Genomic DNA, 20,628 nt, shown 5'->3' on the forward strand with positions numbered 1-20,628 from the left:
AAAGACGGATGTGGCTGGACTCTGCTACCTTTGATCTTGATCCTTACCTCTTACATTACCCACAGTTATCTTTTGGGACTTTGCTCCATTCATTTTTACTTCTTTCCTGTAACTTTCCTGTAACCTTTTCCTGGTGTTTTTCCCTTCAGCCCTGTCCTATAATGAAACCACACTGTTTCTCCTTCCTTTGATGCGAAGTTTATTTAATGACTAGTCTGTACTCACTGCCTTCCCTCCTCATCCTACTCTGATCACTGGACCTGCTCTCCCGCAGGCCAACACTGACTTCCAAATGGCTTAGTCTCCTGACTGTTTTTCATTTTTATTTAACTCAGCTTTGTAGTATTTCACACTGTTGACCCTCCTACCTTCTTAAAGCTCCTTATGAAGGAGCAGTTATTTTTTATGAATTTATTGAATAACAGTTGCTCTTTTGGAAGGAATGTAAGTAACCATTGCTAATTTTAGGGCCCTGATTAATATTGATCCCTACTGCTAAAAAATGCTATAAAAAGTACATACAGAGAGAAGCATTTGTTGAGTGCCAGCTCTGTGCCTGGTATGATATTGGGTCTTTCTGTAAGTTAATTCTTACCTCTCACAGCAGCCCCCACAGTTTTTAGTGGTCCCCAGATTACAAATGGGGATATCGAGGCATGGAGATTTGAAGTAATTTATGTGTGTACTCTAGCTGGCACTTGAACCTCAGTTAATTTTATTCCAAAGCCCATGCTCCTTCTGTGGGACAGTCAGGTATGTTATCTATTAAGCCTTCTGTTTACCTTGTATATATGTGTATCGGTATGAGGGTTAGCTTGATTGTTGTATCAGGGGAAAGACTTATATTAACTCCGGTTAAGTGAAGAACATTTTTTTAATATGAAAGCCACTTGTGGCTTTGGAATTTCATTAGCTCGAGAACTACCACTGACAGTGTATTTTAGTTTTTTTTTTTTTAAATAATCCGTCTGTCCAATAATGCCGTGTACTGTATTAGAAAATGCTGTACATTGGTTGCAGGGGTGCTCCTCTGACTCAACCACCATTTCTAGAGTCCTCTGGAAATTTGCTTTGGAGCTAGCATTGCATTTGACAGGAGCGGGGGAGGCTTGTTTTTCATCCTTCAGGAGAGAATTAGCATTTTGGAAATGGTTGAATTTGGTTGGTCGGCCAACCCAGACATCATTGTTCGTACTGAAAGGCATGATACTCTGCTTCTGTGTTTATGTGTGTCCCTGTCTTGTTATTTCCATAAGATTATACATGCTTAGGAAACCAAGCCTTGCCCAAGTTTACCCGACTGTTTCCTTCTGACTTTGTGGTGTTAAGTACCTCATTTCAACTCCATGTGTGTTTGTGTCAGCCAAATTAAAAGGTAGACTGGATATTTATTGAGCTTTTACAGGAGAGACATGGCCCAGAAAAGGAATAAACTATCTGTTTTGGATATATAACCTGAAATGTAGATGTTGATACATTATTAAGGAATCCAGGTGCTGACGATGGGATCGTTCACAATAGAACCAGAAATGCCCAAGAATTTAGGCAAGCAGTGATCTGTATGACTCTGCTTGCCATTTTTATCTCTGGCTGTGATTTGTCGCCTGTCTGCAGTATGGTATTGCCAACTACCTGAAGATTTTGTTTTCTGTTTAGTCATTAATTAATTAGTTAAAGGTTCCTGTCCATAGTCTTAATAAGGGAGATAAAACGCATGAACAACTAGATACAGTACACTGCTGCTGCTAAGTCGCTTCAGTCGTGTCCGGCTCGTGCGACCCCATAGACGGCGGCCCAGCAGGCTCCCCCGGCAGTGACTGGGGATATATAGTAAGTCCCCTTCACATGCACCTTCAAATTGTGAGCTTTCAGAGATGCAGACATGCGTTCCATCACTGTCAGGTGTGAGTGACATCCCAGCTCGCCCTCCGTCTCCTGCTGCGGACGCCCTGCGGCCCTGCATCTCCCTCCTCCCTCCCCGAGTCAGTACCTCTTCTCGCCTGTTCACTCGATGCCAGGCCCTGTGTGCCCGCAGTCCTGCTGTGCTGCTGGACTTTTCAAGGTCCTGGACTATACGATTAAACATGTTTTCTTTATTTTTTGTGTTTTTATGGATATTTGCGTGACCAGTATTACAAACCTATTACAGTAGAGTACTATAGAGCCGATTGTGTTAGTTGGGTGCCTAGGCTCACTTTGTTGAACTTATGAACAAATTGGACTTAAGAACTCAGTCTTGGAACAGAACTCGTTCGTATGTAGTGGACTAACTGTAGTAGAATTTTGTACACAGGGTATATAATACTGCTCAAGTGAGAGCGTACTTAATTTTTCATTATCTGAAATTCACTGTGCCCAAGATTGAAGCAGTAATTTCTTAAAACTAAATCATTTTTGTTTTCTATTTTCTGTCTGTTTTCTATTTCTGTTTTCCTCTTTTCATTTACCTATTTCTGTCAATGGTATCTTCATTTCTCTGCCTCTCCCATCTCTCTTGTGATCCACATCCAATAAAGCAGCAGATACTATTGATTCTTTTTTTTTTTTTTTTAAACATTTATTTTTATTCATTTGGCTGCATAGAGTCTTAGTTGTGGCATGTGGGATCTAGTTCCCTGACCAGGGATCGAACCCAGCCCCCCTGTATCAGGAGCGCAGAGTCTTAGCCACTGGACCACCAGGGAATTCCCTATTGATTCTTCTATAGTTCTCTTGGCGGACATTCCTTCTCTATTTTCCTAGCCACCACTCAAAGTGATTCAAGGCCTTATTATTTTAAATCAGATGTATCGATACTTTGCTAAAGCAGTGTTTGTATTTGTGCTCTGGTTTTTCTGGTTGAAACTCTTGAGGCTGTGTGGATGGCCCCTTATAATGCCTCTGGTGTGTCTTTTAATCAGAGACTTGTGTACAAAGAGCCTAACTTCAGAGTCTGGGATTTTTCCTCCCAGGTTTTGTCACTGTCCTCATTTTCATATCCGGGATAAAGTGGTAGTCATTTTATGTTTGTTCTGATTTACTTTTGCTTGGTATTTGTTACTGTACAAAATTTTATAAGTTTTTTGGAGCAGGGGGATTAAGTTAAGAATAAATTTCTAGTTCACTTGTTAAATACCCAAGGAACATAGAAGAGAGGTGGTAGATGCTAAGGGGTAATAGATTCAAAATGTGAATATATATGTTTGGGAATTAAACACATTATTGAATGATCTGTGGGTTGAGGAAATCGAAATGGAAATCAAAAAGCATTTAAAACTGAGTGATAGGGAATTTCTGGTGGTCCAGTGGTTAGGACTCTGCTTTCACGGCAGAGGGAATAGGTTCAATCCCTGGTTGAAGAACTGAGATCCCACAAGCTGTGAGGTGCAACCACAAAAAAAAAAAAAAAAAACTGACTAGAATTACTTAGTGCAGACTTCACATTTAAAGAAAAAAAAAAAAAACAACAACTGATAGCACAGATGGTGCATACTAAAACTTGTAGCTACGCTAAAAACAAGTCATTGAAAAAAATCCCTAAGTAAGTGGGAAGACATCCTCTGAATAAGTGGGTTGGAGTCCATTATTGTTAAGGTGGCAGTACTTCCTAAGAGGATAACAGATTTGGCATACTCCATATCAAAATTCCAATTTCCTTTTTTTGCAGAAATTGACAAGATGATCCTAAAGTTTATATGAAAACTCAAGGGATCCAGAATAGCCAAAATGATCTTAGGGAAGAAAAATTTGGAGGACTCTTAGCATCCCGATTTCAAACTTAGTACGGAGCTACAGTAATCAAGAGACTGGTATTGGCATAAGAATAGACAGACAGATCAACAGAGCAGCACTGAGAATCCAAACAATAAACCTCCAAATTTGTGTTTAGTTGACTTTTGGCAAGGACACCAAGGAACGTCAATGGGGAAAGAACAATCTCTCCAATAAATTGTGCAGGGACAGTGGGACATCCACATGCAACAGAATGAAGCTGAACCCCTGCTTCACACCACACACAAAAATTAACACAAAATGATCCTCAGACCTAAATGTAAGAACTCAAACTACAAAACTGTTAGATGAAGACATTGTCATAAATCTTCATGACCTTGGATTAGGCAGTGGTTTCTTAGAAATAACACCAAAAGCACAAGTAATAAATATATAGATTGGACTTGATCTGAATTAAGACTGTGCTTCAAGTACTATTAAGAAAGGAAAAACAACAGAATGGAGAACATATTTGCAAGCCTGATTTGCAATATCTGATAAAGTGTCTAGCCTCCAGAATATGTAAAGAATGTTTGCAGCTCATTAATAGAAAGGCAGATAGCTTAATTAAAAAATGCACAAATGGGACTTCCCTGGTGGTCCAATGGTTAAGAATATGCCTTGCAATGTAGGGGACACGGGTTCGATCCCTGGTCCGGGAAGATCCCACAAACTGAGGAGCAACTAAGCCCGCGTGCCTAGAGTCCTTGCTCCGCAACAAGAGAAGCCACCCCAATGAGAAGCCCAGACTCATCACTAGAGAAAGCCTATGTGCAGCAACAAAGACCCACCATAGTCGAAAAGTAAAAATTAATAACTCTTCAAAAAAACACACAAAGGATTTGAATAGACATTTTTCCTGTGAAGATATACAAGTAGCCAATAAATACGTGAAATGCAAGTTATCAGAGAGATGCAAATCAAAACCACAATGAGATACTATTTCACACCCACTAGGATGGCTATAATTAAAAGCGCAGATAATGACAAGTGTTACAAGGATATGGAGAAACTTGAAACCTCATGTTTTGTTGTTGGGAATATAAAATTGTGTTGTCACTGTGCGAAACTGTTAGTTCCTCAAAATGTCAAACATAATTACCATATGACCCAGCAATTCCACTGCTAGAGAATTAAAGACATATCCATGTAAAACATTGTATACAAATGTTCGTAGCAGCATTATTCATAAAGCCAAAAAGTGGAAATAACCCAAATTACCAGCTGATGAAAGGGTAAGCAGAAGGTGATTTATCCATATAATAGAATATTTTTCAACCACAATAGAGAATGAAGTTCTGATTCTGTAGCATGAAGGAACCTCCAAAGAAGCCAGTCAAAAAATCATGTGTCATTTGGTTCCATTTACATGAAATGTATAGACTAGGCAAAAGAGAGACAGAAAATAGGTTAGTGGTAGCCAGCGTGTGAGAGGAAGAGAAACTGGAGAATGACTGCTAATGGGAATGGGTTTTCTTTTAAGGTGATAAAAATGTTCTGGAGTTAGCTAGTGGTGAATGTTGTGCAACTTTGTGAATATCTGAAAAAACCACTGAGTTGTAAAGAAAAGGAAAGCTGTCAGGTACAGCTAAAATACCTAGAGGGAAAGGAGTAACTTTTAAAATCAAGTTTGGAAAAGAAGAAAGACCTAAAACCAATGAGCTAAGCATCCATCTCAAGATTTTAGATAAGGATATAAGTTCACAAAGGAAGGGGAGATAATAAAGAGAAGAATCAGTAAAATAGAAAATAGAAACACAAAATGTTCTGCCACATTTTATGTTTTCAGTTATTTGTTGAGAATGAAAATTTGGTTATGAAAATAAAACAGTATATGATCGCATATTGGTAAAATAATGATCTCACCCACCCCTAACAAAAATCTGTTAAGCCATGGTACAATCATTATTGTCTTAAAGATGAAGAAAAATGCTCTATTCCAATAAGTTCCAAATCTACAGTTCTGTCCCAGAATCTCAGGAACTCCAGATGGATCTGGCTGCCTACTGGATATCTTCATGTAGAAGTCTTTGAGGCACTTAAAATTCAGGCTTCCATGGTAGCTCAGCTGGTAAAGGCACCTGCAATGCAGGAGACCCTGGTTCGATTTCTGGCTCTGAAACATTGGGCTTCCTTGGTGGCTCAGGTGGTAAAGAGTCTGCCTGCAGTGCATGAAACTTGGCATCGATTCCTGGGTCGGGAAGATCCCTTAGAGAAGGAAATGGCAACCCACTGCAGTATCCTTGCCAGGAAAATTCCATGGACGGAGAAGCCTGGCAGGCTACAGTCCATGGGGTCGCAGAGTCAGATATGACTGAGTGACTTCATTCACTTTTAATGCAAAAGCCAAACTCAATATGCTTTTCCCAAAGTTGCTCCTCCTGCAGTATTTACCATCTGAGTTCATGACTACACTCTCACTGGTTTTTTTTTTTAAGCCAGAAACCTGGGGGTTGTCCTTGAAATGCCACTTCCTCTCCCCACATCTGTCCAGTCAGTCACTAGAATAGTCTTTAATATACTCAGCAGAAGCCTTTGACTTGACCTCTACTTACCCCAAGACTTTCATTCCCTTCTTGGTTGTGCTATCTGTATTCTGACAGTAATAGCCTTTGAATTTCCAGGATGTTCAGGTCACTTCCAGACTTGCACTTGGTTTTCCTTTCAGCATTCTATTGGATGTTTTTCTCATCTAGTATCTCTGTTACTTAAAAAAAAAAAAGCCAAACAAACCCAAGCCTCTAATAAATGATTCCCCTAAGGTATTAATTATAGGCTATATTTATTTTTCCTAGAGTTATTTGCCTTTTGTAGAGTTTCGTGGAAAGGGTAGTGTCCAACCCAAAAGTTTGTGATGTTTTCAATTTCTTATGTTACATGGGTATATCATCAGCTGAAAAGGATATTAGAAGTGATGTGTTTGTTCAATAATTGTTTGTTAATAATGTACTATTTTTCATATTTAATGGCATGTTTATAACAGAAGTTCTCAAAACTATCTGGTCTCATAATTTCTTTATACTCTTAAGAATTATTGCAGACTCTGAAGAGGTTTTACTTATTTGATAATAACTTTCAATATTTATTGTTCTAGAAATTAAAGCTGGGAAATCATAAAGATACTTATCTGCTAAAAATATTAAGCCTGTTACATGTTAACATACATAGCATTTTTAAAACCGTATTTTTCCCCCATTAGTAAGAAGAGTGGCATTGTTTTGTATTTTTGCAAATCTCTCTAATACTTAATAGAAGATAGCTGGATCCTTTTATATGCTTCTGCATTCAGTCTGTTATAGTATTATACATCACAGAACCTCTGGAAAACTTCACTACACACTGAGAAAACGAGAATTTAAAAAGGCCAAAAAAACGGAATTATGCAGTAGTATTTTGTGAAAACAGCTTTGATCCTGCAGACCCCCGGAAAGGGTTAGGGGACTTTCAAGGATCCCCCAGCCCATTGCTTTGAGAATCTCTACACTGTAGTATTCTCTTGTATTCTGATGTCTTTTTTTTTCCTTCTCCTCATTTCCAAACTAAAGCCAACACATGCTTATTGTTTAAAAATAATAATTACACAGAGATACATCCCACGGGAGGTGTTAATCCCTCTCCCTATATAATCCCTGTTAAGAATTTCCCACTTGTGTGTGTGGGTTAGTATTGTGTATACCTGTACACTTTTACAAGTAGAAGAGAAAAATGCAAAGTTGTTTATGTCTTGATTGAAAAAAAGATTGAGAACTGAGGTCGAACAGTGAGCAGTAGAGCCTGGAGCTCAGGAGACCTGGGTTCTGGCTGCCTCTGCCCCACTGGCTTTCAGCAGACCTCTTAGTGATGCTGTGATCCCCGTGGTGGCTCAGTGGTAAAGAATCTGCCCACAGTGCGAGAGACTTGGGTTCAATCCCTGTGTGTCAGGAAGATCCCCTGGAGAAAGAAATGGCAACCTGCTCCAGTATTCTTGCCTGGAGAATCCCATGGACAGAGGAACCTGGCCGGCTACAGTCCATAGAGTCGCAAAAGAGTCGGACATGACTTAGCAACTAAACAACAACTTATCAACCCTGGCTCAGGCTCCTTGGTCTGCAGGGAAAGTGTCTGCAGTGCTAGGTGACCTGTAAGGGCTTTTCCACCTCCAGGTGCCAATGTGGTGTAGAAATTAATTTGTTTTCCCAGTACCAAATGGTTAAATGCCAGAAAGGGATGGTAGAATTTTGTGACTCAAAATGTTTGGTTTTGGTGAGTTAAAAGAAGGTTGTTTCTCGGGAAATAAGAGTCTTTTAAATTGTAATTGTTGTCAACAGCAGAACTCCCACTCAGATGGTTAGAATTCTGTGGGACTCAGATAATGGGTTGATTTATATGCCTCTCTGGCAGAACAGTATTGTACTTGTGTAGTTATCTTCTCAGTATTTTGTGCTGTCTAATTTTATGTAAGTGAGAAGACAGTCCTAGAGAAAAAAAAAACACTATTTATGAAAAGTGGAATTTAATTCAAATTTCTGAAAAAATCATAAGACTGTAGCTTAACATAAGACTTTCATGTGTAGAATTTTCCTTCAGGTAATAGCTGCTTATGAAAACAGTCGTCTGTGTGTTTGCTTGGTGAGGGGACAAATACAGCAAGTCCCCAAAGTACCGAATAGCTATGTTCTCAATTTACCCTTATCATTTGCAATATACTTTCTCATAGATATTAAGTTTATTTGTAGCTGGATACAGCTGTACTTTTATTATTAATCACAGGCTACCAGATTGAATGGTTTAGAACAATCAAGCAGATCAGAAGTTAGATACACAGCCCACTGAGCTAAAATTAAGATGTCAGTGTGTTCCTTTCTGGAGGCCCGAGGAGAAAATCCATTTCTTTGCTTTTTTTGGCTTTTAGACACTGCCCACATTTCTTGGCTAGTGGCTCCTTTGTCCATCTTTAAAAAAAAAAAATGGAATGCTTTAGGAGTCTGTGTGTCATCCATGCGCAGGGGCAGTGCTAATCTCTGTATCATTCCGACTTTAGTATATGTGCTGCCAAAGCAAGCACCCTTTATGCGCCTTAAAGCCAGCAATAATGGGCTGAGCCCTCTATTGCCTCACTCCTACCTCCTCTTCTACTTTTAAAGACCTTCGTTGGGCCCACTCAGATAATACAGAATAATCTCTCTATTTTAAGATCAGCTGATTGGCAAAGTGACCTGCCATGTAATGTAGCATGTTCACAGGTAACTGTGGGTTAGAATCTTTCAGGGGGCTATTGTTCTGCCTGCTCTGTCTACGTTCTGTGCATTTTGGTTTGTGGTTTCTTCTTTGAAAACAGCCTTACTCTGTTGTCCTTTTAATTTCTAACCCACCAATTAGATTCCTTTTTGTTTTTCTACAAAGCACTTTTATATTATAAATCTTCTTTCTCATATTAGTGATTGGAATGCAGAGGAAGCAGTGATGGGTTTTCAGTTTACCATCTGGATCCAGTCTTTCCAGTACTAATATATTTTTAAAGTGTTTTTTAATTTTATAGATGTGAGTTTTTTATGCTAGTCCTTGAGGAGGTAATAGACCTTTGAGCTCTTTGGACTGCCTGTTCTCTGTATTTCGGTACAAGATGTACTGTAAGATTTCAAGATTGGAGGAGGCCATGGCAACCCACTTCAGTATTCTTGGCTGGAGAATCCCATAGACAGAGGAGCCTGGTGGGCTACAGTCCATAGGGTCACAAAGAGTTGGACATGACTGGAGCGACTTAGCACACACACAGGGCAGGGTCTTCTAAGTTAAAAAACCTCAGGTGTCTATTTAAAGCCGACAGGGAAGAGGGATGGGGGTGATCCAATCGTTTGAGAAGTAGTTTCCAGGCAGGACTTTTCTGTCTGGAGCTGCCCTGTGTATGTAATACCCTGCATAGATGATCTATTGCAGCGTGATAGGAAGTAAACTGACCTTGATAAGTGTTCACCAGCTTTCCAGCCCCCGTTTTTCTTGGAAATTGCTTGTAAGGTGAGCAAGGATGCCAGGAGAATAGATTTGTAGACTGTATACCTTTACAGATCCAGAGTTACTTAAAACATTAAATATTACCTAGTTCTTATTAGGAAAGATCATTTATGTGGGAGCCGTCAGAATAGCATAAATAGCTGAAAGTAGATTGAATTTAATAAACGTTTAAGAATAGATGCTATTCAGAGATAAATAGATGTTCTCACAGTCTGGTGGAAGAGTGAGATTTCACTGCAGCCTGAGTGCTCTGAGACATAATCAAGTGCTGTGGGAACACAGAGGACCTGATGGCTGGGGGTAATAACATTTAATCTGAGTTTCTAACAGTAACTAATAGGACAATACAGTGTTCTCCCTTGTCAGACAGGCTCATCTATAAATAGATAAGAGACTTAGCACATTTTTGTTCTTATCTTTAAAGTTGACTTAGTTTTGCATTGTTGTCATGATAAAAATATTCTGTGTTACCATTATTAGATCAGTAGCCTCAAACTTGATCTTATGCCCGAGAATATACACCAGAGGGGTCTGCATCTAGGTTGATAACCATAAACCCACCTGGGGATTTCATGCATATGATTTTATCCCTAACTGTATGCTTCTGGTTTTTGTCTGTCATAGGGCTTTATGAATGAAAAGACTGGTTATTGGCTTCTTATTTTTCCCCACTGATAATTTTTGTCATTGGATTCTCTTGGATGAATTATTTATAGAATTTTTAGCAAAGATATTATCCCTCTTTTATTTAACACACAAGCAGACAGAGCTATTTTAAAGAACAATATGATCCTTAACCCTCTTTTACTTAGTGGTGAATATATTATTAAGCAGAGAGTATAGAAATATGTATCTGATTACTAGATTTTTTGGTTTCTTGGGTTATCAGAGGAGAGCATAGGAGCAGTAACTGACCAATGAAAGGTTAAAAATCCATTTACCTGCTATCTTGACATGTATCCAAGGTTGAAAATCCCTAAGTTTGTCATCTCCAGGGACCCATTACATTTTCTTTTTCAATATAAAAAAAAATTTTCTTCTGTCTGTTCAAGTATGTAACTAATAGAAGTTTGAACAATAATGATCCCAGTAGATTAAAATAATCTGTATATTTGTTCACTGAAAATTTGATTTGACCCATTGATAGCAACAAACTTATGTTCATTTAAAAGTCGTGGCTCATTATTTTTGTGATACCATAATGGCTAAAGGCTTTTCAAACTTTTCAGGGAAGCATGACAGCAATGACAGTATTTTTTCCCTTGGATACAGCTCGACTTCGACTTCAAGGTGAGTATCTTATTGTCATCATATTCCTGTTCATTTGATGTCAGGAAGCAAACTTATTTCTCTACTAAATTCTAAATTAACATAAGGATATTCTGTTTCATTAGTATCTGCTGTTGTCCATTTTCACTGACTTTAAAGACTGGTCATCATTGCTATTTCCTAATTAACAGAGAGGTGTTTGTGAATGAGTCATAGCCTCAGCTGTTTTCTAATCTGAGAGACCTGAGTGGGTTTGCATTAGTCATTTTGAATCATTACAGTTCGTTCTGATAAACAGTATGACTTTTCAAAGGCAGAATGTCAAGTTGTTTTTTTTTTTTTTTTAACTAGGAGTAGATTTTCTGGAAAGAGAACAGAGAATAGGAAACATGGACCCACATATCATTATCATTGCTCATCTAGGCTTGGAGTTCTAGGCACCCTCCCCTCATTTCACTTTATAAATTCTACTTGTTTTTTCCTCAGTATTTTTCAACTTGAAATTATAAACCTATGCCCAAAGTTACATTAAGAGATAAAAGTAAGATTAGCTTTGAATAAACTAATTGCTGTGTTAAAATCCTTCATGACTACTGTTTAATTAATTTTAGATATTTTGGGCAGGTAGTACTTTTACATGATTCAAAACCTAAAATACATAAAAAGATAGATAGTACAGTGAAAAAAATTTCACTCTAGTCTGCCTCCTTTTCTCTCCCCTATAGATAATATCTTTTGTTAGTCTCTCAGATAGCCCTGAGAGTCTTTATGGACTAACAAGCAAATGATATGTATTCTCAATTTTCTCTTTCTTATTCAAGAAGCATACTTTTCTTACTATTCCATATCGTGCATTTTTTGGATGCCTTCCAAATCAGCTTACTGGGGGCTTCTTGATTCTTTCTTCTGGCTGTAGAGTGGTCCACGGCATGGCTGCAACATAACCTGTGTACCCCTCCACTATTAGAGATTCTTGGATTATTTCTCCTCTTTTGTCAAATAGACTTGTTCATATGTCATTTTGTTTCTGTAAGTTCTGTGGGATAAATCCCCAGAAGTGGGGTTGTTGGCTCAAAGTGTGAATATTTGTAATTTTGATGGTTATCGTCAGATGCCTTGTGCAGTGTTTCCTAATTTGTCATTTCATGAGCTATGCAGGTACCAATTTTCTTAAGTAATTGGTTCATTTTCCCATTTTTAGATTTTCAAAATATTCAGATATGGGTAGGAAATTTGAAATTAATTGAAGTAGGTTTTGTTTTCATTGAGAATGCCAAGAAAGGCAGAGTTCTCCTTTTGAGACCTTTTATTTTTTTTAGAATAGGAAACAGAGCCCAAGGCTAATATTTTGGAAGCTTGAATTTTAATCCTGGCTCTGCTGCCTCCCACATGTGTCCTCCACAGTGTTATGTCTGTAACCTCTTCTCTAAAAGGGAAACGGTAATTTATTTCCTCTCTACTTTATAAGATATTAAGATAAAAATGAGAATATATAACTTTGAAGAAAAACCAACAGAAGAGCCCTATGAAATATAAAAAATAAATTTCTCCTGTTACATCTTTTACTTTGAAAATCAGGTATTGAATTAAAATGTTTTATGGTTCATGAATAATAGTTAAAACCCAGGGAATCAGCAGTTGAGAATTTAGCCCATGGGAACACAGGAGAATCACTGAATTCTGAGGCAAACTAGGGAGCCCAAAGATTGCAAGATTGCTCAGGTGAGGTCAGTGGCCTTTCAGTGAAACTTGCTGATGCTGAAGATAACAATTCTCAAAGGATTTATCTTTAAACTCTTTGATCTTGTAGTTGATGAGAAAAGAAAGTCCAAAACAACACACATGGTGCTCCTGGAGATCATTAAAGAAGAAGGCCTGTGAGTACTGCTGTCTCGTTCGTCTTTGTCAGATGGAGCAGCTCGCTGGGAGATTCCTGGGCCTCTATCACGTCTCTGCTCACTTTCTATCCATTTCTCGTAGCCTCGTTGTGTTGTGAATTTGTAATTGCCTGACTCTTAACTACATAGTTATTTTCACTTCCTTAAAGTTCTGTGGTTGGCCATTTTAATTCTTGATCACAGAGACTTAACATGAAACATGTGCTTTGTTTTATGTATAGTAAATTGAAGGAGGTAATAGCTGTTTGACTCATTCCTATCAGATACATTTAGACCAGGAAATGTATCTTTTAAAAAACTTTAAAAAAAAAAACAAAAAAAGCTTTTAATTTGGAAATAATTTCAAATTTACAAAAAGTTGCAAAGCTAAAATACTGTTAATACAAAGAATATCAGTATGTACTTTACCCACATTGACCTGTTGTTGATACTTTTTTTTCTTGATACTTTCTTTTTTTTTTTGATACTTTCTTTACTATTTGTTTTTTCCATTTCTGCTCATGCTTTCTCCTTCCCTCTCCCCCCACCCCATCCTTCTTGCTTTACTACACAGACATGTACACACAACACACACAAGTTTTTTTCAGAATTATTTGTAAGTAAGTTATATAACATACATCAAGCCCCTTACCCCTATGACTGACATTTTCAGAGTGTGGACCTTCTCCCCTTAATTTTCCTTAAATAAAATGTTTCTCATTTTAAGTTTGCCTTATGTTTCTTCATGGTTAGCCTGAATCTGTGCATTCTTGGGCAGGATAACATGTAGGTGAAATTGTGTCCTTCTTGGGATGTCCCATCTAGAGTCAGGTTTTGTCCACTTGCCCTTTACTGGTTAATTATGATTTCTTAGATTTGAGTTAACCACTGAATAATTTTATTTTTCCTCTTTTGCAACTGTAAGCAGTCTATGAGGAAATCCTTAATTTAGTATTTTAGAGACTCAAAATGCAGTGGTTTCCAGTTGATTGCTTGGTTGTGTTGGTGGTCAGATTGTCCCAGCTGTGGCAGCGTGAGCCCCTGCAGCCTGGTTCCTGGCCCCTTGTGTCCCCCATCATTGCTGTTCTGTATTTACTTAATTTTAAATGTTCTTGCCCTGTAATAAAGTGTGAATGATGCTATATTAACTAACAGTCATGAGGAAATTGTCTCTAATTTTTTATAGTAATTTCTAAAGGAAATCAAGGTGGGGGGGATCAGTAAATCAGTCATTGAATGTATGTTGTTTCCTGGTATCATTAATGCTAGAAAAGATTTCTTGGGCAGCCTCAGAAGGTAGGATATGTGTACAGTTTGGAGTACATTTTGGTATAGGAATGAACTTTGAGAATATGTGAATGACGATCAGCCTTTTCTAGAGGCTTCTGTCCCACATCTTTACTTTGCTTATTGTGTTCTTCTCCTAGCCTGGCACCATATCGAGGGTGGTTTCCAGTTATCTCCAGTCTCTGCTGCTCCAATTTTGTATATTTCTACACTTTTAATAGCCTCAAAGCAGTCTGGGTCAAAGGTCAGCATTCTACTACTGGAAAAGATCTGGTTGTTGGATTTGTTGCAGGTAACTAAGTTTTCTGAATATAAGGTGTTTTTATATTTTATTGTTTATATTGTATCTCATGTACCCTCTAAGAGGTTATTTTAACACACAGTAATACTACAAAGAATGTAATTAGTTTTCTAACTTGACTCTGTGTGTGTGTATAGTAAAAATGCATAACATAAAGTTTACCGTTTTAATAATTTTTAAGTGTACATTTCAGTAGTAGGTTTATTCACATTATTGTGAAACAGATCCCTATAACATTTTCATCTTACAAATAAGAAGCTCTAAACCCATTAAACAATTCCCCTTTGCATCCTCCCCCCAGCCCTAGTAACCACAATTCCGCTTTCTGTTTGTATGAATTTGACTACTTTCAATGCCTCATGTAAGTGGAATCGCGCAGTACTTGTCTTTCTTTTTTGACTTATTTCACTCAGAACGATGTATACTCAAGGTTCATTCATACTGTAGGATGTAACGGGATGTCCCCGTTCTGTAAGGGCGGATGACACTCTGTTGTGTGTGTATACCACGCTTCGTTTATCCACTCACTCCTGACGGACATCCGGGTTGTTTCTGCCTTCTGATTACTGTGCATATTTGCTGCCGTGAGCATGGGTTGTATGAATCTCTCTGAGTCCCTGCTTTCAGTTCTTTTGGATATATTCCAAGAAGTGAGATTCCTGGATTATATGGTAATTCTTTTTATAATTTTGAGAAGAACTACTGTACTGTTTCCACAGTGGTTGCACTATTTCATAATCCCACCAGCAGTTGGTTCCAGTTTCTCCACATCCTCATCAACACTTGTTGTTTTGTCTTTTTTTTTTTTGATCCTAATGAGAGCGAAATAATATTTCACTGTGGTTTTGATACGCATTTTTCTGATGATAGTGATGTTGATCGTCTTTTCATCTGATGCTGAAGCATCTTTGGAGAAATGTTTATTCAAATCTTTTGCTCATTTTTTGAGTTATTTGATTTTTTGTTGTTGAGCTATAAGTATTCTTTATATATTCTGGATACTAGCCCCTTATCAGATAGATGATTTACACATATTTTCTCCCATTCTGTGGGTTGCCTTTCACTCTGTTGGTTATGTCATTTGGTGCTCAAAAGTTTTTAAGTTTGATCTTATGCCATTTGCTTATTTTTCCTTTTTTGCCTGTTCTTTAGGTGTCATGTCCAAGAAGTCATTGCTAAGCTTAATGCCATGAAAGCTTTTCTCCTAATTTTCATCTTGGAGTAACATAGTTTTAAGTCTTTAATCAGTTTAAAGTTACTTTCTGTGTGTGGTGTCAGATAAGGATTCAACTTCATTCTTTTGTGTGTGAATATCCTGTTTTCTTAACATCATTTGTTGATGTGACTAGACTGTCCATTACCCCATTGAGTAGTCTTGGCACCCTTGTAAAGATCAGTTGACCGTATACACAAAATTTTATTCCTGAGCTAACTTGGCTTGTTTTTATCTTCTTAATCTGGAGAAGAGGGTCAGTTATCCCTGTTTAGCAGCCTGTACCTGGAATTTATGGACATTAAGATCTCTTTTTTAAAAAATGAAAATTACAGTACCTTTCCTGCTTATTTTCTGGGGGTTTTTGTTTGTTTGTTTTGTTTTTTGGACTGAGATGTATAACGTGAACAGGACTGGCTACATAATTTGCAGGGTCCAGTGTAAACTGAAAATGCAGGACTCCTTGTTCACAATTTATTAAGCACTCCCAGATGGTTGACAGTGAAGCGTTACACCAAGCACGAGACAGGGTTGCACGCCCGTGAAGCCCACCCTGAGTGTGAAAGCGTTTCATCAGGTGTGACAGAGATCTTAGTGCACATCTCAGCGCAGTCAGTATCATCATAGTTGTTAATACCTCTGGGGTTCATAGGAGGAAGAGGGTCGCTTTTGGCTGGGAGGTATCTGCATATAGAAAGCAGTGGCTCTTGAACTGAGCCTTGGCAGAATTAGTAGCACTTGGAGATAAGTGGTGACGGTTTCCCGATGGAGGGAATTGAGAGTATATAGGACCTTGTTTAGAACAGTGAGCTCTGTAATTGAGTGAGTGAGTAAAGTGAGTATAGGAACACGAGCAGTAAGTTGGAGAGTTAAGGAGCCCGACTTTAGAAGTCTCCGGATCCTTGTCACCTGAGGTTTCAGAAGAACTGGAAAGCCATTAACCTGATATTGTGAATATTTACTGTCTGTTTCTTCTTAGGGGAATGTGAGCACTATAAGATATAGAGCAGTATCTCATGTATACTCCATATGTGTAAGATATATTACATATGTAAGATAATATATACTGCAATTATATATCTATGTTTAGTTATTATATGGGCTTCCCTTCTGGCTCAGCTGGTAAAGAATCCACCCGCAATGCGGGAGACCTGGGTCCAATCCCTGGGTTGGGAAGATCCCCTGGAGAAGGGAAAGGCTACCCACTCCAGTATTCTGGCCTAGGGAATTCCATGGACTGTATAGTCCCTGGAGTCGCAAAGGGTCGGATACGACTGAGCTACTTTCACTTTCACTTTAGTTATTATATATATACATATATATTCATATACATATATATTGTTATATATATATATTCCCCCTCCCTTGCTAAATTTTCAGTAAGAACAATTCCTAACTTGTAGTAGGAGCTCAATAAATATTTGCTGAATAACTAATTTGTTGAAATTAATCAGAGTTTTATTAAAGAGATGGGAAAAAGTAGATCTGTGTCCTTTTGTGTGTGTGCTTATCCATTTAGTTTGTATTTCAATTAATTTATTTAAATGTCCATTTAATGTTCGTATTTTGTGGACTCACTTTTTGATATATTCTTTGAAAAATTACAGATTTGGAAGCTGCACAACTGAATAATGTAAATGTCCAATTGACATGAAAATGATTTGACTGAAAAATAGTAACCAGGCCAAGAGTATTCATGGTCCCCATTTTTTCCTCTTCACCTGTATGAGACCACTGCTATTTTTTATTTGGTCTCTGAGCCTTTCTTAATAGTCTTATTTTAAGACTATGCTTAATAGTCTTATTTTAGTCTTTAGTTGATATTTATATAATAAACTGTCCCTTGAACCAACTTTCTTTTTTTAAATTGAGATATAATTGACATATATTAATTTCAGGTGTACAACATAATGATTCTGTATTTGTGTATATTGTGAAATTAACACTGCAACAAATCTGGTTAACATCCATCATCACACATACTTACGAATTTCTTTCTTTTCTTGTGGTGAGAAGTTTTAAGGTTTATTGTCATAAACTTTTAAATATACAGTACAATTTTATTAAGTATAGTCACCCTGTTGTACATTATATCCCCATGACTTATTTATTTTATAACTGGAAATTTTTACCTTTTGACTACCCTCACACCCAACCCTGGGGCTTCCCAGGTAGCTCAGTGGCTAAAGAATCCACCTGCCAATGCTGGAGGCTTGAGTTCGATCCTTGGGTGAGGAAGATCTCCTGGAGGAGGGCATGGCAACCCTCTGCAGTATTCTTGCCTTGAGAATCCCATGGACAGAGGAGCCTGGAGGGCTACAGTCTATAGCGTTGCAAAGAATTGGACACGACTGAAAGTGACTGAGCATGCATACACAGACTCCCAACCTCGGCCAGACCAGCTTTCAAATAAAGAGTGTGTAACACACTTTCTCTGAGGAAATGAATGAATAAGTAGGTAACTCAGGACAGAAATCTGGAGGTCTTCATAGAGAGTGCTCTCTTTCCCTCCATGTCTGCTCAGGCTTCATGAACCACCAGTCTGTATCTTAAATATCTCTTGAATGCATGCCCTCTTCTCCATGTCCATAACTGTTTCTCCAAATCAGGTATTATTATCCCTCACCTGGACCATTGCTCTGCTATGATCTCCTCGCTTCTCAAATCTTTCTCACTAACACACTTTGCACAGTTCTGCTCAAGTAGCCTTTCTAGAAGAATAGTTTTCAGACACTTATAATTTGAAGAACTCAGGTTTGAAATTTGTTCACTGACAAAAAAAATCAGAATAGATCCAGCCTATAGAGAGGGAATCTTCTTTTTTATATAACTGCAACAGATGGCAGTGTGGTATGATCTTTTATTCTTAAGACCAAATGTTTGTAATACCTTGATTATATTATTATATTAGTTTCCATATATATTTACATTGAAAAGGTTATGGCTCACTGTCAGGGACTAACTTAGGTAACTTTCCATGAAACTACTATTTTATGAAATATATGATGAAATCTTCTCCCTTTTGGTTGTCCAGAACTGTTTGTTTGCTGTGTCTGGCTTCCCATTATACACCAGGCACACACCACCCCTTGTTACATTCTCTCACTGTGAAGTGAAAGTCGCTCAGTCGTGTCTGACTCTGTGACCTCATGGACTCTACAGTCCATGGACTTCTCTAGGCCAGAATACTGGAGTGGCTGGCTGTTCCCTTCTCCAGGGGATCCCAATCCAGGGATCGAACCTAGGTCTCTCCCAGTGCAGGCGGCTTCTTTACCGTCTGAGCCAACCAGGGAAGCCCTACATGCTCTCACTGTACTCTGCTGATTTCCTTTCTGACTCTGACACAATTTACAGTTACAGTAGATTCTCCCACACCTAAAACAGCTAGCCCAGAGTGGTAGGGTGGTTAGCTTTTAAAAAGTCAGTAGAAGTAGGGAGTGTCATAAATGGCCCATGTGCCTTAAGTATTTTATTTTAACCTAAGATATGTGAATATATACTTCTCTAATTTTCTGTATGGCCAAGGCATATCCACTCATTGATGGGAGTTTTGTGCTTTTTTTCTGGTATGAAAGTGAAAGTCGCTCAGTCGTGTCCGACTCTGTGACCCCATGGACTTTAAGGTCCATGGAATTCTCCAGGTCAGAATACTGGAGTGGGTAGCCTTTTCCTTCTCCAGGGGATCTTCTCAACCCAGGGATCGAACCCAGGTCTTCTGTACTGCAGGCGGATTCTTTACCAGCTGAGCCACAATAACCCATGCCTATAAATGCTTTGTCTACTGTAACAGATATGACCAACATAAACAGGTTTGAAAAAAGGCGTAATTCACTCTCGGTAAGCCTCGACCCCCGTGGGATGGAAGTAAAAAGAGCATGGGCACGCTAGAGCGTAGCCTCCAGGCCGCAGGAGGCAGTGCGCCGTGGCCTCTGTCAGAATGTCCATAAAGGGAAAGAGGAACACAGGTTTATCTGGTGAGTCCACTATGTGGAACTGGTTAAAAGAGATCCCGCTGTGTTAATGTCATTCTCATTCATTTATTAATACATTCTGAACTGTTTTCTTGAGAGTGTGAGAAAAGAATGGAATTGGCATACAGTTAGAACCCACGGGTCTGCGTGGATTGTGAACATCATCTATTGCACATCTTGTCAGAGAAGCGGTTGAGAACTGCTCTTCTGAGGTCTGAATCGGATTGTTAGGCCCAGCCTCAAACCCTTCAGTCCCTGCCGCCTGCTGATAGGATGACGTCACAGCACCCTCAGCAGAGAAGATACTCCCCGCCTCGTACACGTGCAGGATCAGGGTCTCCCATACCAGATCTGCTGTGGTACTGCTTCCTTCCCTAGCTTGGCCTTCCTGTGCCTGTCCTCCCAGGCCGTGATTCCTTGAACATACCAGGCTGTTAGTCACTTCATTCCTCGCCAGCTGCTGTTGTCAGCCTGAAGCAGTCTTACTGCTTTTTTTTGTCTCGTTAACTCCTATTCATCCTTTTATTCTCCGCTCACACCACCTCCTCTTCAGGAAGCCTTCCCTGTTCCTCATACCCACCACCCCCAGGTTTTGTTCTGGGTTAGGTGCCCACCCTCTGCATTCAACTCAGTGCATACCTCTAAGTGCTTCCTCTACTGGAGAACAGCAGTCTGCATGTTTGTCTTTTATCTTTTACTAGACCCTCCTTAAAGGCAGAAATTACTTTTATAAAAAAATCTCTGCATCTCTAGTACCTTAATGCAGTGGCTGATACACAGAAGGTGCTGATTAAATGTTGAAAGAATTAAATTTTAAATGTTGTTTAAGTCAATTCAAAGGACTGCGGTCTTCCCCATTTTCCTAAGTGGCAACTCTCATCTTCTAGTTGCCCTACCAAAAGTCTTGAATTCATCTTCTGTCTCTCTGACCCCACCCCCAGTCCATGAACGGATCCTGTTTTCTGTTTC

General features: G+C 38.7%; 1 protein-coding gene and 1 non-coding gene across 2 annotated transcripts in view; one reads left to right on the forward strand and one right to left on the reverse strand.

Moving 5' to 3' along the window:
• The window catches only part of SLC25A17 (solute carrier family 25 member 17), a 44,454-nt gene that overhangs the window by 6,359 nt on the left and 17,467 nt on the right, over positions 1 to 20,628 (forward strand). Inside the window, exons 2-4 of the mRNA XM_043440801.1 lie at positions 10,971 to 11,031; positions 12,821 to 12,887; positions 14,315 to 14,466. Coding sequence (XP_043296736.1) covers positions 10,971 to 11,031; positions 12,821 to 12,887; positions 14,315 to 14,466 — 280 coding nt within the window. The remainder of the gene's footprint in view (positions 1 to 10,970; positions 11,032 to 12,820; positions 12,888 to 14,314; positions 14,467 to 20,628) is intronic.
• LOC122424104 lies at positions 8,691 to 8,794 on the reverse strand. The gene has a single exon (XR_006264302.1). It is a non-coding gene; the product is annotated as a U6 spliceosomal RNA (small nuclear RNA).

The sequence above is a fragment of the Cervus canadensis genome, chromosome 21 (genome assembly GCF_019320065.1).
Source record: "Cervus canadensis isolate Bull #8, Minnesota chromosome 21, ASM1932006v1, whole genome shotgun sequence".
In the NCBI taxonomy this organism is placed as follows: domain Eukaryota; kingdom Metazoa; phylum Chordata; class Mammalia; order Artiodactyla; family Cervidae; genus Cervus; species Cervus canadensis.